Raw genomic sequence first — 17,723 nt, 5'->3', positions numbered from 1 at the left:
ACCTCTGGGATGCTTATGAAGGGCGATGACGAAGCACAGGGGACGCGCCGAGCGGGCGCCTCTTCAGGGCTGGGGCTCCCCGCGCCCAGGGGCAGCCCAGGTCCCCGGAACCCGAGCCGCGTCTGCCTCCGGGCCGCGCGGGGGCGCTGTGGCCCGGCGGCGGCCCGGGGCGCTGCGTGGTCGCGGCAGGGGCGGAGGGGGCCGCGGGGAGGGAGGCGGGAAGAGCGCGGCACTTCCGCTGGCCGCTGGCTCGCTGGCCGCTCCTGGAGGCGGCGGCGGCGGCGGGAGCGCAGGGGGCGCGCGGCCCGGGGACTCGCATTCCCCGGTCCCCCTCCACCCCACGCGGCCTGGACCATGGACGCCAGGTGGGGGCTAGGGCAGCGGCGAGCTCACGTGACCGAGCCCCCGGGCCACGTGACTGCCGCGCCTCGGCACGGGGGCCGGGTGGGGTCCCGGCTGCTCGGCCGTCGGCCAGCATATCGCTGCCCGGAGCCAGCGGGGATGGGGGGTGCGGCTTGGTTTTGTGCTTCTTGGGGAGCTCCGGGCGGAGGGGCTAGGGACCCTGACGCCCCGGGAACGTGGAGGGGAGGGTGGGGGAAGGGGCGCTGCCTCTGACCTGAGCAGCCGGCTAGCGCTGGAGGGAACAGAGGAGACCTGTGTGGCCAAAGGGGCGGATCCGCCCCCGGGGAGGGAGGAAGCTCTGCCTGGCCAGTGCCGGCGCACCCCCTCCCCGAGAGAGAGAGAGAGAGAGAGAGAGAGAGAGAGGCTCTTTGTCCGGGCCGGAGCTGCAGCAGAGGGGGCGGGGAGGAGACTCCGGGCACTACTCCAGTGTGGTCCCCTCTGGAGGGCGGAGGGGATGAGGAGCTGCGCCCTAATCTTTATGTCCGCTTTCCTTACAGATGGTGGGCAGTGGTGGTGCTGGCTGCGTTCCCCTCCCTAGGGGCAGGTGGGGAGACTCCCGAAGCCCCTCCGGAGTCATGGACCCAGCTATGGTTCTTCCGATTTGTGGTGAATGCTGCTGGCTATGCCAGCTTTATGGTACCTGGCTACCTCCTGGTGCAGTACTTCAGGCGGAAGAACTACCTGGAGACTGGTGTGTGAAGAAAGGGCGGGGAAGTGAGCTAGGTCGGGAAGGAGGGTATTTGGCCAGCAGTCCAAACGGGATATGACTTGGAGAGGGCGGGAGGACGGTAGGCCGGACAGCAGGGCAGGCTGGCTGCTCTGGGGAAGATGAAGTGCTATGGAGAAGATTTGGGGCTTGACTGTGTGTGCTTTCTTCAGGTAGGGGCCTCTGCTTTCCCCTGGTGAAAGCTTGTGTGTTTGGCAATGAGCCCAAGGCCTCTGATGAGGTTCCCCTGGCGCCCCGAACAGAGGCGGCAGAGACCACCCCGATGTGGCAGGCCCTGAAGCTGCTCTTCTGTGCCACAGGGCTCCAGGTGGGTAGGTGGGCTCAGCCTCTCTTCCTGGGTTGGATGCCGGTGGGCAGGGATTCTGTGAAGGTTTCCATTTTACCAGTCCCAGAGTTTTGCTGGTTGGTGTGTTTCGTGTCCTCCTCCCCGGGGCACACTGCACCTCCATCTTTGAGGTGTTTGGGGGAAATGCTCTTTTCTTTCCTCCTTTTCTCCTCTCCAGCACTGGTACTGAAAGTTCATGCTGTTATTTCAAGATGTCTAGTGCAGAAGAGAGGACTCCTCTTGCCCTGTTCTCTGTGATTTCTACTGTGCCGTTATTATACTTCCTTCCTGCACTGGTGTCTCACATACTGTAAACGCACTGATAAAATTGTGGGGGAGCCATTCAGCCTTCCCCCAGTACTGCATGTGAGAGAATGCTAAGATGCTGACCCCATGGCATTTTGCAGTGGGTACTAGTGCCACCTTGAATATCATGTTGAACTACAGATACCCAATTCTGAGAGTTCTTGCCTCCCTGAATTGGTTTTTCACACACAGTTGATTCCCTACAAGGTGAATCCAGACTAAGGAGGGGAGAAGAAACTTCTACAGAGGAACCAAAAAGTGTGTATTTTCCTTTGAATCACTTAGGCATCATCCTGAAGAGGGAGAGGTCAATTGTCCACCTTTTCATTATCTTATTGTCTCCTTTGTCTCTACCTTCCCCAACAGGTGTCTTACCTGACTTGGGGTGTGCTGCAGGAAAGAGTGATGACCCGCAGCTATGGGGCCACAGCCACATCACCGGGTGAGCGCTTTACGGACTCGCAGTTCCTGGTGCTAATGAACCGAGTGCTGGCACTGATGGTGGCTGGCCTCTCCTGTGTTCTCTGCAAGCAGCCCCGGCATGGGGCACCCATGTACCGGTACTCCTTTGCGAGCCTGTCCAATGTGCTTAGCAGCTGGTGCCAATACGAAGCTCTTAAGTTCGTCAGCTTCCCCACCCAGGTGCTGGCCAAGGCCTCTAAGGTGATCCCTGTCATGCTGATGGGAAAGCTTGTGTCTCGGCGCAGCTACGAACACTGGGAGTACCTGACAGCCACCCTCATCTCCATTGGGGTCAGCATGTTTCTGCTATCCAGCGGACCAGAGCCCCGCAGCTCCCCAGCCACCACACTCTCAGGCCTCATCTTATTGGCAGGTTATATTGCTTTTGACAGCTTCACCTCAAACTGGCAGGATGCCCTGTTTGCCTATAAGATGTCATCGGTGCAGATGATGTTTGGGGTCAATTTCTTCTCCTGCCTCTTCACAGTAGGCTCACTGCTAGAACAGGGGGCCCTCCTGGAGGGAACCCGCTTCATGGGGCGACACAGTGAGTTTGCTGCCCATGCCCTGCTACTCTCCATCTGCTCCGCATGTGGCCAGCTCTTCATCTTTTACACCATTGGGCAGTTTGGGGCTGCTGTCTTCACCATCATCATGACCCTCCGCCAGGCCTTTGCCATCCTTCTTTCCTGCCTTCTCTACGGCCACACTGTCACTGTGGTGGGAGGGCTGGGGGTGGCTGTGGTCTTTGCTGCCCTCCTGCTCAGAGTCTATGCACGGGGCCGTCTAAAGCAACGGGGAAAGAAGGCTGTGCCTGTCGAGTCTCCTGTGCAGAAGGTTTGAGGGTGGAGAGGGCCTGAGGGGTGAAGTGAAATAGGACCCTCTCAGCATCCCCTTCTACTGTAAGCTCTGAAGGAGCTGGCTCAAAGGGCAAAATGCAGGTGTTTTCTCAGTATCACAGACCAGCTCTGCAGTAGGGGGTGGGGGAGCCCAGGAGGCAGCCTTCCCTTTTGCCTTAAGTCATCCATCTTCCAGTAAGCAGTTTATCCCGAGCCCCAGGGTAGACAGTCCTCAGTGAGGGGTTTGGGGGTCAAGAGGGCATAGGTAGGTTCCACAGTTCCCCCTCCCACAAGTTCCCTTAAGTCTTGCCCTAGCTGTGCTCTGCCACCTTCCAGACTCCGTAATACCTGCATTTCTTACCCTGGTGAGAAAAGCACAAGCGGTGTAGGCTCCAATGCTGCTCTCCCGGGAGGGTGAAGTGAAGATGGTGCTGTGCTGAGGAAAGGGGATGCAGAGCCTTGTCCAGCACCACCACCTCCTATGTCCTGGATCCCTAGGCTCTGTTCCATGAGCCCGTTGCAGGTTTTGGTACTTTAGAAATGTAACTTTTTGCTCTTATAATTTTATTTTATTAAATTAAATTACTGCAGTGGACTTGGTCCTGTGTTTTGGTTGACTGAAAGGGCATTATTATATGGTAGTTTTTCCAAACTGCCTTCAGCTTCAGTGTGTGAACTCCTTGAAGACTCACTGGTATTCTGTATCTTAACTACAAAACCAGCTCAACTTGCTATGCTCATGAAAACAGCAAGAGCTGGGGGGATAGAGAAGCTAGGGAAGGATAACATGCACTTCACAAGGGAGAGCAGAACTGTATAAAAACGGCATATTCTTTATTTTGCATACTTTAATTTCAGAACAAAATGAAGAAAATAAAATAAACCACAATACACAACATCCAATCCTGCTGTCAAGAGTAGAGAGGGAATGGGGCTTGACACCCTTGGTTTCCTGCCTTCAACACAAGGAGAGGAGGGAAAACAACACTAGACACCAGCAGGGGGAGCCAGGTGGGACAGGGGCACTCGAGGCTGCAGTAGGAGCCATGGGGACACTATACAAGGGCACAAAAGTTTTCCAACTATGAACTCCTAACCTAATCGACTTCTTCCATGCGAGACGCATCCTCGTCGCCCTCCAGAGGGGGGATCTCATCAGGAACTGCAGCACTGGGTTCCTCTGCTGCCACTTCATCTTCATCAATACCTAAAGTAAAATTAAGCCATGTGAGACTTGACCAAATAGCATTAAGTCAAATCGAGACTAGTTGCACAAACTCCTTGCCACACCAAGTACCAAAGCTACTTACCTAGACCTAGCTTGATCATGCGGTAGATGCGGTTGGAGTGGGTCTGGGGATCCTCAAGGGAAAAGCCAGAAGATAGCAGGGCGGTTTCAAACAGCAGCACCACCAGGTCCTTAACTGCCTTATCATTCTTGTCGGCCTCAGCCTTCTGCCGCAGCGTCTCCACAATGGGGTGGTCAGGGTTGATCTCCAGGTGCTTTTTGGCCATCATATAGCCCATGGTGGAGTTGTCCCGAAGTGCCTGGGCTTTCATGATCCGCTCCATATTGGCTGTCCAGCCGTAGGTGCTGGTCACAATGCAGCAAGGTGAAGACACAAGTCTATTGGAGATTGTCACCTGTGGACAATCACAAAAGCCTTAGATTGACATTAGACCAATTACCACTTTGAAAGAGAAAACAAGCACTGTCAAGCCTAATTCCAGCAGTGGGAGGAGGAGGTGGACAGATCACTTGAGTTTGGGACCAGCCCGGCCAACATGGCAAAACCCTGTCTCTATAAAAAATACAAAAAAATTAACCGGGTGTGGTAGCACACATCTGTAATCCCAGCCACTCAGGAGACTTGAGTTTGCAGTGAGCTGAGGTCCAGTCCAAAAAAAAAAAAACGGCCAGGTGCGGTGGCTTGCGCCTGTTAATCCCAGCACTTTGGGAGGCCGAGGTGGGCAAAATCACGAGGTCAGGAGATGGAGACCATGCTGGCTAACACGATGAAACCCGTCTCTACTAAAAATACAAAAAATTAGCTGGGTGTGGTGACAGGCGCCTGTAGTGGCAGCTACTCGGGAGGCTAAGGCAGGAGAATGGCGTGAACCCGGGAGGCGGAGCTTGCAATGAGCTGAGATGGTGCCACTGCACTCTGGCCTGGGTGACAGAGCGAGACCCCATCTCAAAAAAAAAAAAAAAGACTGAAGCAATGCCTAATCTGTGCCAAATTTTATTAAAATAGCCTTAAACCTGACTAGGGAAGAGAACAAGAGGCAAGAAGGCTCCCAACAGTAAATAGGCTGCCTCAAACCACTAATTGTGTAGAAACATGGTCGTGAGGAGGCCCACCTCAAAGGTATGTTACAAAATATATCCTAGCCCCAGAATGGCTCACCTTCTCAACCTTCTTATCTAAGATTTCTTTCATGAGCTTGCAGAGATTCTCAAACTTTGCCTTGCTCTCTTCCATCTTCTTCTTCTCCTCCTCATCCTCAGGCAGCTCCAGACCCTCCTTGGTAACTGAGACCAGGCTCTTCCCATCAAATTCCTTGAGCTGCTGCACACAGTACTCGTCAATGGGCTCGGTCATATATACCACCTCGAAGCCCCGTTTCCGCACTCGCTCCACAAAAGCTGAGTTGGCCACCTGCTCTTTGCTCTCACCTGTAGGGTAATTAAATGAACTCAGTGACTAAAATGCCTCATACTGCCAGTTCCTAGGAAGCCCTGATTGTGCTCCCCACTCCTCCAAAAAGGCTTCAATCAGAACCAACGCACCAGTGATGTAATAGATGGACTTCTGTGTCTCCTTCATGCGAGAAACGTACTCTGACAGAGATGTCATCTCATCTCCAGACTGGGAGGTATGATAGCGCAGCAGCTCGGACAGGCGGCGGCGGTTAGTGGAGTCTTCGTGGATTCCAAGCTTGAAGGGTGGGAAGAGAAAAAACAATCCAACTTAACTACAATAACCTCACTTTCAATATGAATGGAAGAATTTATTGTTATTACTAAAAAAGAGGTAAAGGGAATAAGCATTTTGCCTTTTTACCTTGAGATTTTTAGAGAATGCCTCATAGAATTTCTTGTAATTCTCCTTGTCTTCTGCCAGCTCAGAGAAGAGCTCAAGGCACTTCTTAACAATGTTTTTGCGAATGACTTTCAAGATTTTGCTCTGCTGGAGCATTTCTCGGGAGATGTTCAGGGGCAGATCCTCAGAGTCAACCACACCACGGATAAAATCTGCCATCAACCAGGGTGAGAAAGCTCAGTAAAAAACAGACCAGACCTGGTACCCAGATTCAAACAGAAGGCTCTAATTTAGCCTCCTGAACCCTTACACTTACTTACTTATGTATTGCAGAAAACTGTTAACTTAGGATATCCTAGCAGAATGCCTAAAACCTCCCAAGACTTCACCCAACTAAATTAGGCCAAGGAGATACTCACTGAGATACTCTGGTATCAACTCATCACAGCTGTCCATGATGAACACACGGCGGACATAGAGTTTGATGTTGTTCTTTTTCTTCTTGTTCTCAAAAAGGTCAAAGGGAGCCCGACGAGGAATGAATAGCAATGCCCTGAATTCCAACTGACCTTCTACAGAAAAGTGCTGAAAGAAACCAAAAACAAGTGGTACATTTCAAAAGAGGGCCTTTTAGCCCCAACACCAAATTATCTAAAAGTGGAACAATGATCCTCCCTAAGCCTAAGGGATAGAGCACATACAACAGGCAGCTCCCGAGAAAACTGAGCCTTAATGCCCTCAACGATCTAGACGGGTACTAGCTGTATGTAGAAAACAGTCCCCTCTGATCAGAACCCTGGATGTGTAAGGCTGCCAATAGACATTACCCAGATTTCCGTAAGAAGAGAAAGTGAGGTCAGTAGAAATGATGGCACTTCACGATGACAGGGTAATCAGTAAGTAAAATCACACGGCTCTCCCATTTGTTATCAGTTGGACAAGTTCCACTTGTCTATTACCTGCGAACACTCTTCCACCACCTACTCATTCCCCTCCATATGTGCATGTTGAGGCAACATGCAAAGGCTTCTCACCTTGACTGCCAAGTGGTCTTCCCAGTCATTGGTGAGGCTCTTGTAGAATTCTCCATACTCCTCTTGGGTGATGTCATCAGGGTTTCTGGTCCAAATGGGCTTGGTCTTGTTTAGTTCTTCCTGATCAATGTATTTCTCTTTGATCTTCTTAGTTTTCTTCTTCTTATCCTTACCGCTGTCATCCTCCTCATCTGAACCCACATCTTCGATCTTGGGCTTTTCTTCATCATCTTTATCTTCCTCCTCTTTCTCACCTTTCTCTTCCTCTGCCTCATCATCACTAATTTCCTTCTCTCGTTCCTTCTCCAACTAAGTAACAAAAACAGAAGTTAGCCTTGGAGTACAAAACACTACCAGGGAAAGCAAAAGCCAGGGACCATGAGATTCTCCAGAACAGGAAACATCCTGCACGTTAAGTGTAAAAGGTTTAAAAGTCCATACTCACATAAAGGGTGATGGGATAGCCTATGAACTGAGAATGCTTCTTCACTACTTCTTTGACCCGCCTCTCTTCTAAGTACTCTGTCTGATCTTCTTTAAGATGGAGGATCACTTTGGTACCCCTGCCAATGGGCTCACCTAGAAGAGTCAATCACAAGCATTTAACAGGGTAAAAAGTATATGCAGTTGAGACTTCAGCAAATTAATAAAAGTATCAGCAGAACTGCTGTAAAGAACTGCTTTACAGACAGGATGCTCAAAATTTCTGCTACTGGTGTGAGCCCAGAAAATCCTAACCCAACTACCTTGTAACAGAAAAGCTAACTTACCATGGTCAGCACGCACAGTGAAGGAACCTCCAGCAGAAGACTCCCAAGCATACTGTTCATCATCGTTGTGCTTTGTGATCACAACCACTTTCTCTGCCACCAGGTAGGCAGAATAAAAGCCAACACCAAACTGCCCAATCATGGAGATGTCTGCACCAGCCTGCCAACAAGTTTAAAGTCAGTCACAAGTTTTAAAGAAGCAAAAAACAGAATAACACAGATAAGTATGAATGGTGTGTGCCTACAGAACTGCAGTACCTGAAGAGCCTCCATGAATGCTTTAGTACCAGACTTGGCAATGGTTCCCAAATTATTTATGAGATCAGCTTTGGTCATGCCAATGCCTGTGTCTACCAAAGTCAGGGTACGTTCCTGAGGATTGGGGATGATGTCAATTTTCAGCTCTTTACCACTGTCCAACTTCGAAGGGTCTGTCAGGCTCTCATAGCGAATCTTGTCCAAGGCCTGAAAATACAAACAGCAACTTACTTTTGCTCTCTCCGAGACAGACTCTTGCTCTGTTGCCCAAGCTACAGTGCAGTGGCAAGGATGACAGCTCACTGCAGCCTTGACCTCCCAGGTTCGAGCCATCCTCCCACCCCAGCTTCCCCAGTAGCTGTGACTACAGGCACATGCCACCGTGCCCAACTAATATTTAATTTTTTGCAGAGACAAGGTCTCACGGTTGCCCAGGCTGCCCTCAGAATCCTAGGCTCAAGTGATGCTCCTGCCTTGGCATTACAGGTGAGCCAACACGCTCAGCCACTTTTGCTTTCTTAAAGCCCGCATCTTCAAAGAAAATCTTGGTTTACCTCTCTCAGCCTCAAATCTGATTGCCCCTTGAGGCTTTAGAACCAGTTAGTTACATGAGCCCACTTATTCTGGAATAGTTGCAAGTTTACCCCCTTCAACAGTAGTCCCCAACAAAGGCCAAACCACTCCTTTCCCCTCTTCTAGAGTATCAAAAAAAAAAAAAAAATACGCCAAATGTGGAAACCAGAGCACCTACATCAGAAGCATTAGAGATCAACTCCCGAAGGAAAATCTCCTTGTTGGAATAGAAGGTATTGATGATGAGGGACATGAGTTGGGCAATTTCTGCCTGAAAGGCAAAAGTCTCCACCTCCTCCTCTCCATGGTGCACTTCCTCAGGCATCTAAAATAAAAATCATCATTAATTACAAAAGAACACCAAGGCCCCACATTTAAAAATCCTAAAGGTCATCTCATTTGTTAGGACCTTAGAGAGTTCAGACTGGTTTGACCTGAGTACTATCCCTTCCCAAGAGACTAAAAAAGCATTCTCTTAAAGATCTCAGGCTACACACTAAGTGAGAGCCTGAAAATTCAGAAGGAAAAAGGACGTAAGCTAAATGGTCTTCAACCAAGTCACAGAACCCAGCTACTTAAAAGAATGGTGACCAGCAGCCTCAGCATCATCTGGTAGTATGGCAGAAAAATCATAATGTTGGTCCAACCCAGGTATCTAGAGATCCCAGATAATCCTTACACAAATTTAAATGTGAAAATCACTACCTACAGTTCTTTATTGGGGGGAGGTCAAAGTGACTAGTTTAAGATAAAAATGGCACTAACTCTAAACTGCTCCCCCAGAGGTGTCTTCCTGAGACCAGTCCAAGGGCGGGACACTCCTGCCCCACACGGCAGGGAGGAATAACCTGGGATCCACACGATACCCGCCCGAGGGGCAATTAAATCCGGACAAAGAATCGATAAGCCAAAAGCTCCACCACGACCCCTTCACAACACAAAATTACAGAACAGGACCAAACCCAACACAAGAAAGATGGTGGCCGTGGCCACCAGGCCGACACTCGTCACTGCCGGACATGCGTCGACCAGGACCACGCGAGGAGGGGGCGCCGCAGTGCACCCTCCCTCGCCCCAGCATCCGGGCACCGGGGCGGGGCGCCAGAATCCAGAAGCTTCCAGAACAATCTCAGCTCTCGAGGAGGGGCGGAGGAGTGAGCCCATGAATCTTCCAGAACCTGCCCCCCTCCCCGCCCCTCCTCCACCGGGACTGCAAGAAAGATCTGGAAGGAGGGAGTATGAGGTGCTGGAGACCGAAAGCGCTCTTCCCACACCACGAACCCTCACAGAAACAAAGCACCCAAGAAGGCTTTAACAACGCGCCCGATTAGAGAGGTGACAAAGCCAGTCCCACAAGGCCGTGCTGAGTCACCCGAGCGGGCACCCCCGCCACCCTGCGGTCCCCCTCCGACGCCCCGTAGCCGCGTCCGGAAGTGGAGGGGCAAAAATGGCAGCGTCCCGGGCCGCGCGGCCACCACGTGCAGCTGCCCGCCGCCCACTGCCCCAGCCCCACAGCCCACCTCGCTACGGCTAGTGGGCACCGAGAGAAAGCCCCACCGCCCAAACACACTAGAGAAAACCGAGGAAAACTCAAGAGCCCTCACCTACCACTACCCTCACCCTGTAAAAATCCAGGGCGTTATCCACAAGCCACCCCGACATCTAAGCTAAGGCTCCCTAAAGGACAGTAAACCAAGAACAACACAAACAAAGCACTAAAGGGAAAGAAGCCTAGCGGAGATTTCAGCCTTACCTTGAAAAGAAAAGGCTTACACGTAACAGCGAGCAACGCGGGCTTGCTTTCTGATACCCAAGCAGCACAAACGCTGCGCCGGAGTGACTCGAGAGAGCTACTGCCTGCCCCAAGTCGCCCTATATAAGGCGAAGCACAGTACAGCAGCCCTCCCGTGGATCCCTCCGCCTTAAAGGAGTATGATTGTCAACCCCACACCTGCCGCCACCAGTCCACCTTGACGTCATGGTCCGAAAAAAGGAGGGGGTGGGGAAGAACCCAAGCAACGGATCCGCCCACACGTTTGCTTGTGATCACAGCCCCGTATCTTCACGTCTAGGACATGACTCCATTAAGAGCGGGGATGAAAAGTGCTCATTTGGCATAAACGGTGTCTCTACGGGCGAGGAACCCATTGACCTCCCTAAAAATGTGGGGCAGGCGTCCCCACACCCAAGGGCGGGGCTGGGGGGACACCTAAAAAGAGCGAAGGCAGCTAACCACCCCGACCGCCGCTCCCAGGCCCAATCTTCTTTCTAGCATCTGCCCTGCACATCTCGCATCCCGACAGAGGGACTGGCATTCGGGACCCAACCTTGGGTAACCCCAGATTCTGACTCTCGCAGGAGCAGAGAAAGGGCGGAAGGTTCGCGGTGAGGGGCAGCTCAGCGTGGGGGGAGGGCGCCGGCCGGGGCTGGCGGGGACTCTTTGCCGGCATGCGGCGGAAGGCGCGGCGGCGGCACTGCGGCAGTTCCAGCAGTTTCCAGGCCTGTCTCGGCGGTCCCGCCCCCTCCCCGCGAGGCTCCGCCTCTCCGGCTGCGGCCGGGGCAGGGTTTTTGCAGCGACCCCACCCGGCGACCGGCTCTGACCTGTCCGAGAGACGCGGGTAGTAACCCAATCCTCACGGATGGGATGCAGCGTTGGGGAGGGATCGGCTGACCCCTCCTTCCCCGCGTCAATCACACAACACCCAGGCACCTGGGGCGGCTTTGCGGGCGTACACTTTTGCAGACTGAGACTGGAGTCGTTACGGGAGGGACCCCCTCCAGCCCCTGCTGCCGCCACGTACACGGAGCACGGGGACATGCGCCCTCCCTACGCAGGCACGTCAAACCCTTTCTCAAGCTGGTTCGCTTTTTTTCCGCCCACTTGCCTCCTGCAGCCATTTGGACCTGGGAAGGAGGGAGTCTCTGGGAACCAGTGCAGGGCAGCCAGAGCTCTTGGAGGCCGCGTGACGATGCCGGCCAGAGAGGGCCTGGCCGAGTTGTTCACCTTCAGCCTTGGCACCGGAGCCCCTAGGCCATGCCCCTGGCCAGTGAGCTGCGGCCGCCGTGTCTGGCCTGGCTCAGCCGTTTTGCCTGCCCTCTAGTTGGCAAGCTGTCCTTGCCTTTCCAAGGCCTCATCCGAAAGCCTGCTGGACCCACAGCCCCTCCAGGAGAGAACAGCCACTCCCTGCTCTGTGCCCTGTAGATGTCCATCTACTCCCCTTCCTGGCCCACCCCTGGGATGCTTGGGAAGAGTTTCCCCACAGCCACCCACATCGTCCTCCCTCACCAGCCCTGTTGTTACCCAGTCTACGATTCGTTAACAAGTTTTGTTCATGTGTTGAATACCAAAGAAGAAAGGAGGTCCCTTGCTTTCCTCTTCCTTGTCGCTGTCCACTTCGCCATGCCTGCCATCACCATCCCGATTTTATATCCTTTCTCCCTTTCATTATGGTCTGCAAAAAGCCTATGGCTGGGAGAAGTCTATAAGAAGGGGCGTTGGGTGCTCTATTCCTGACCAAAACCGCAAACCAGAGGGAGCGTGATCCTTTAACATGCCCTCTCCTTCTAAGCAGAGCTCATTAAAAATCTGCTCCCCAGTTCACAGAGAGCATTCACAAACTCTCACTGTCCTGTGAGCGGATGAAAGTCAGTGTGCACATTCTGTCAACAGGGAAGTGGCTTCAGTGACTCCCAAGGTCCCTCTACTCAGAGTCCTTGCTGCACTAGCTCCCTTTCTGCTCCAGAAATGGAGCAGGGATGTGATCTCACCCCTAGGACCTAAATCCAAAGCAGGAATCACTCCTGTGGATGGGCTTCCCCTGAGCTGGATCCTTTCAGTGTCAAGACTCAGCGGCTTCCTGAAGACTTTCTAAATGGGAAAATCTCAAATCTTACACCAGCATAGAAATTCCACTTTCTCTGCCGGGCACAGTGGCTCATACCTGTAATCCCAGCACTTTGGGAGGCCGAGGTGGGTGGATCACCCGAGGTCAGTAGTTCGCAACCAGTCTGGCCAACATGGTGAAAAACCTCGTCTCTACTAAAAATTAACTGGGCGTGGTGGCGCATGCCTGTAATCCCAGCTACTTGGGAGGCTGAGGCAGGAAAATCTCTTGAACTCTGGAGGCAGAGGCTGCAGTGAGCCGAGACCACGCCATTGCACTCCAGCCTGGGCAACAAAAGAGAAACTCCGTCTCAAAAAAAAAAAAAAAGGGCTGGGCGCGGTGGCTCATGCCTGTAATTCCAGCACTTTGGGAGGCCGAATCCAGTGGATCACGAGGTCAGGAGTTCAAGAGCAGCCTGGGCACTATGGCGAAACTTTGTCTCTACTAAAAATACAAAAATTAGCCGAGCGTGGTAGCACGCACCTGTAGTCCCAGCTACTTGGGAGGCTGAGGCAGGAGAATCACTTGAACCCGGACGGCAGAGGTTGCAGTGAGCCGAGATCACGCCACTGCACTCCAGTCTGGGCGACACAGTGAGACTCCGTCTCAAAAAAGAAAAAAAAAAAGAAAAGAAATTCCACTTTCTCTTCCAGGAAGCCTTTCAGGAGAACGCCTACCAGTGTCCACAAGCTCCATCCTTTTCCACTCGTTGACACTCACTAAGCCTCCACTGTGTGGAGATCCTGGTGATGCAGAGATGCATACACAGGACTGGGAGCCCTCAACCCACTGGAGGCTGCAGCAGGCCAAGTGTGAACCATAGGAGGATGGGAGAAGCTGCAGAGGCCCTCAGCTCAGCTTGGGAAAGGGAGCAGTCTTAGGACCATGCCTAGCCAGGCCATGACATGGAAAGCATGGAAAGGAACAGAGCCCCATTAGAGGAACTATAGCTCAGGAACCCCAAAGGGAAACACAAGGAGTTGAAAGTAGCCCTGAAGATGGGGGTTAGGTCGCAGAGGGCTGCAAATGCCACTGGTAAGAAGGCCAGACCTTAAGAGTGAGAGAAGTGAAGGTTATTAAAGACAGGCTTAAAACTACGTCTTCCAGACTGGGCATGGCTGGCTCACGCCTGTAATCCCAGACCTTTGGGAGGCCAAGGCAGGCGGATCACCTGAGGTCGGGAGTTTTGAGACCAGCCTGACCAACATGGAGAAACCCTGTCTCTACTAAAAATACAAAATTAGCCGGGTGTTGTGGCACATGCCTGTAATTCCAGCTACTCAGGAGACTGAGGCAGGAGAATCACTTGAACCCAGGAGGTGGAGGTTGTGGTGGGCCATGATCGCACCATTGCACTCCAGCCTGGGCAATAAGAGCAAGACTCCATCTCAAAAAACAAAACAACAACAACAACAAAAAAACTACATATCCCGAAGCCTTATTCCCAGCCTTGGAACCATTGAAGTCCCCAACATCCCTTTTATTCCTCCATTAAACCTCCTAGGCCCAGCCCAACCTTCTGCTGTTGGAGGGTGGCCAGCTAAAGCAGGGATTAACAACCCAAGGTCTGCAGCTGGTGGGCCTGCTGCTTGTTTTTTGAATGGCCTGTGAGCCAAGAAGGGTTTTTACACTTTATAATGGTTGAAAAAAAAAAAATCAAAAGAAAGATATTATTTTGACATGGGAAAATTATATGAAATTTGAATTTCTGTTTTCATGAAGTTTTGGGGGTTTTTTTGTTTGTTTTTTGAGACGGAGTCTCACTCTTGTCACCCAGGCTGGGGTGCAGTGGCAGAATCTCAGCATACTGCGACCTCCACTTCCCGGGTTGAAGCGATTCTCCTGCCTGAGCATCCCAAGTAGCTGGGATTACAGGTGCCCGCCACCACACCGGCTAATTTTTGTATTTTTAGTAGAGACCAGGTTTCACCATGTCGGCCAGGCTGGTTTCGAACTCCTGACCTCAGGTGATCTGCCCGCCTCAGCCTCCCAAAGTGCTAAGAGTACAGTCATGGGCCACTGCGCTTGGCCAATTTTAATGAAGTTTTGTTGAAACATAGCCCTTGTCTTTGACTGCTTCTGTGACATAAAGTCAAAATCGATAGTTGTGACAGAGACCATAATGCTTGCAAACCCTATGACATTTACTCTGTTGCCTTTTACAGAAAACGTTTGCAGACCCCTAAGCTACATAAAGCTCAGTAAAGTCTTGTAGGGAGCACAGAGACTCAGCCTGGACAGAGTCTCTGGGATTCACAGAGGCCACGGAGGGGAGTTAGATAAAGCTCAGTGGACGAATAAAACAACTGAGGGCAACAGGACATCAGAGATGTGAGCATGGAGAGTAGCTGTGGACCCTGAACCCCTAGAACAAGCAGCCTCTTAAGCTCAGTGCCTGCCAGGTGTGTCCCGTTACTTTCTGGGCCTTCCCAGTTCCATGAGGCTTAGCTCTCTGAATACCTGAGGGAATACCCGGAACTGACACCCTCCAATACTAGTGAACCTGACATTCAGATGCATTGGACAATTGGGCAGGTCTGCACAGCCAGCATGGACTCCATCTCTTTGCCTCCATTTTCACATTCCACTGGAACACAAGAGAAGTCTGTTGCACAATTTTTGCTCACTGTATCATTAGTATTATTTTTTTGATGCCATAGAAAATGGAAATTTTTGTTCATTTTCTGTTTCCCAGAGTTCAAAAAGCAATTGAGCAATTGAATTTTTGTTTATTGATTCAGCAAGTTGGTAAGCTAGCTTATTAATTCTTAATTTGTCTATAAACGTTTTGGTGTTTTATAGGTACAACCATATCATCTGAAAACAATGACACTTTGGTTTCTCCTTTTCTGATTCTTGTATCTCTTATTTCTTGTTTTAATGCACCAGCTAGGTCCTCCAATGATGAGTGGAAATAATGATTCTGGGCATCCCTGTCTGATTCCTAATCAGAAAATGAAAGCTTCTAACACTTCACCATTGAACTTTTTATTTTTTATTTTTTTTGAGACAGGGCCCAGGGTCTTGCTCTGTTGCGGGGGCTGACGTACAGTGGTACATAGCTCACTACAGCCTCAACGTCCCAGACTCAGGCGATCCTCCCACTTCAACCCCCGAAGTAACTGGGACCACCATGCCTGGCTAATTTTTTTATTTTGTAGAGATGGGGTCCCTATGTTGCCCAGGCTGGTCTCAAACTCCACTTGGCCTTCCAAATTGGGGTTACAGGAAGAGCCACCCGCCCATGAAATATTACCTTTCTATTCTAATTGCTATAATTATCCACCATGTCCAGCTAATTTTTAAAATTATCTGTAGAGACAGAGTCTTGTGCTATTGCCCAGGCTGATCTCAAACTCCTGGGCTCAAGCAGTCCTTCTGCCTTGGGTTCCCAAAGTGCTGGAATTATAGGTGTGAGGCACCATGCCCAGACTCTTACTATCTTTTCAATTTCTCTTCTATCTAAAGTACGTCTTCTGCCAGGCTCACACCTGTAATCTCAGCACTTTGGGAGGCCAAGGTGGGCAGAGGCCAGGAGTTTGAGACCAGCCTGGCCAAAATGGTGAAACCCCTTCTCTACTAAAAATATAAAAATTAGCCAGGCGTGGTGGCAGGCACCTGTAATCCCAGCTGCTAGAGAGGCTGAGGCCGGAGAATCGCTTGAACCCAGGAGGCGGAGGTTGCAGTGAGCCAAGATCACGCCACTGCACTCCAGCCTGGGTGACAGAGTGAGACTCTGTCTCAAATAAATAAATAAATAAAATTTAAAAATAAAGTATGTCTTCATTTCTAAAATTGTTTTTCATGTCTTATCTCTTTTTTCTTGTACAATTTCACCAAAGGTTGGCTTATCTTATTTATATTTATATATTTATTTTCGACTTCTTTAATTTCTGTTTAATTTTTTTTTTTTTTTTTGAGACAGAATCTAGCTCTGTCACCCAGGCTGGAATGCAGTGATGCAATCTTGGCTCACTGCAAACTCCGCCTCCTGAGTTCAAGTGAGTCTGCTGCCTCAGCCTCCCTAGTAGCTGGGACAACAGGTGCGTGTGCACGCCACCACACTCGGCTAATTTTTTTGTATTTTTAGTAGAGATGGGGTTTCACCATGTTGGCCAGGGTGGTCTGGAACTCCTGACCTTAAGTGACCACCTGCCTCGGCTTTCCAAAGTGCTGGGATTATAAGTGTAAGCCACCGTGCCTTGCCCAGTTCTGTTGTTATTGTTCTATTTTCTTAACTTTAGTACTTAACACATTAATTTCAGCCTTTCTGTTTTTCCAACATAAAGATTTAAGGCTACAAATTTCTCCTTATGTACTATGTTTACTATATTCCACAAATGTCCATATATTACAAATTTCAAATAATATTCAATTTTTTTTTACAATTCAATTTTAAGGATTTTCTGATTTCTTACGGTATCTTCTTTGACCAATTTAAAAATGTTTTACATTTTCAATTATTTTTTATATACCCTTTAATTATGTTGTAGACACACAATGTGGTGTGTATGTTACTGGCTCTTTTGTATTTGAGACTTTTTTTTCCCTTTTTTTTTTTTGAGACAGTCTCACTCTGTCGCCCAGGCTGGAGTGCAGTGGCATGCTGATGGCTCACTGCAGCCTCAACCTCCTGGGCTCAAGGGATCCTCCCATCTCAGCCTCCCAAGTAGCTGGAACTACAGGCGTGTGCCACTAGGCCTGGCTGATTTTTTAATATTTTTTTGTAGAGATGGGTTTTTGCCATATTACCCAGACTGGTCTCAAATGCCTGGGCTCAAGTGATCTGCCAGTGTCGGCCTCCCAAAGTGCTGTGATGACAGGCATGAGCCACTGTGCCGGGCCTGTATTTGAGACTTCGTTCGTAACTTTAGAAGGTAGTTAATATCTCTAAATGCTCCATATGTGCCTGAGAAAAAAAGAAAAAAAACTAGTTGTTAGGTTAAAAATTTTTTTTTTTTTCGAGACAGAGTTTCGCTCTTGTTGCCCAGGCTGGAGTGCAATGGCGCAATCTCGGCTCACCGCAACCTCCACCTCCCGGGTTCAAGTGATTCTCCTACCTCAGCCTCCCAAGTAGCTGGGATTACAGGCATGCACCA

The 17,723-nt window shown here is 50.6% G+C and overlaps 2 protein-coding genes across 6 annotated transcripts; one reads left to right on the top strand and one right to left on the bottom strand.

Moving 5' to 3' along the window:
• Nucleotides 1–231: 231 nt before the first annotated feature.
• Nucleotides 232–3,677, top strand: SLC35B2 (solute carrier family 35 member B2). 5 transcript variants are annotated; one of them, XM_032141172.2, is made up of 4 exons: nucleotides 232–365; nucleotides 900–1,093; nucleotides 1,282–1,436; nucleotides 2,127–3,677. In XM_032141172.2, the coding sequence occupies exons 1-4, from the start codon at nucleotides 355–357 to the stop codon at nucleotides 3,063–3,065; spliced, it is 1,299 nt and encodes a 432-aa protein (XP_031997063.1). In that variant the 5' UTR covers nucleotides 232–354; the 3' UTR covers nucleotides 3,066–3,677. The 5 variants fall into 5 exon arrangements, with proteins under 5 accessions (XP_031997063.1, XP_031997065.1, XP_031997064.1 ...); XM_032141173.2 differs by lacking the exon at nucleotides 232–365 and adding an exon at nucleotides 421–508 and having other exon boundaries at nucleotides 2,127–3,676; XM_032141174.2 differs by lacking the exon at nucleotides 1,282–1,436 and having other exon boundaries at nucleotides 273–365.
• A 197-nt stretch (nucleotides 3,678–3,874) lies between these two features.
• Nucleotides 3,875–10,629, bottom strand: HSP90AB1 (heat shock protein 90 alpha family class B member 1). The gene is made up of 12 exons (XM_032141168.2): nucleotides 10,494–10,629; nucleotides 8,919–9,065; nucleotides 8,168–8,374; nucleotides 7,910–8,069; nucleotides 7,585–7,718; nucleotides 7,140–7,448; nucleotides 6,525–6,690; nucleotides 6,127–6,317; nucleotides 5,853–6,000; nucleotides 5,470–5,738; nucleotides 4,372–4,705; nucleotides 3,875–4,268 (listed from the first exon to the last, which is right to left on the bottom strand). The coding sequence occupies exons 2-12, from the start codon at nucleotides 9,063–9,065 to the stop codon at nucleotides 4,159–4,161; spliced, it is 2,175 nt and encodes a 724-aa protein (XP_031997059.1). The 5' UTR covers nucleotides 10,494–10,629; the 3' UTR covers nucleotides 3,875–4,158.
• Nucleotides 10,630–17,723: the final 7,094 nt, after the last annotated feature.

Source organism: Hylobates moloch, unplaced genomic scaffold (genome assembly GCF_009828535.3).
Source record: "Hylobates moloch isolate HMO894 unplaced genomic scaffold, HMol_V3 SCAFFOLD_20, whole genome shotgun sequence".
Classification (NCBI taxonomy): domain Eukaryota; kingdom Metazoa; phylum Chordata; class Mammalia; order Primates; family Hylobatidae; genus Hylobates; species Hylobates moloch.
This window is presented reverse-complemented; position numbering and strand designations above follow the sequence as displayed.

Coding starts and splice junctions, on each gene's coding strand:
- HSP90AB1 (XM_032141168.2), bottom strand. CDS start 9,065: ATGCCTGAGGAAGTGCACCATGGAGAGGAGGAGGTGGAGACTTTTGCC. Junction 7,449..7,584: donor GCTATCCCATCACCCTTTAT/GTGAGTATGGAC, acceptor TTTGTTACTTAG/TTGGAGAAGGAACGAGAGAA. Junction 6,318..6,524: donor GTTGATACCAGAGTATCTCA/GTGAGTATCTCC, acceptor GGTTGATGGCAG/ATTTTATCCGTGGTGTGGTT.
- SLC35B2 (XM_032141172.2), top strand. Junction 1,094..1,281: donor GAAGAACTACCTGGAGACTG/GTGTGTGAAGAA, acceptor TGCTTTCTTCAG/GTAGGGGCCTCTGCTTTCCC. Junction 1,437..2,126: donor TCTGTGCCACAGGGCTCCAG/GTGGGTAGGTGG, acceptor CTTCCCCAACAG/GTGTCTTACCTGACTTGGGG.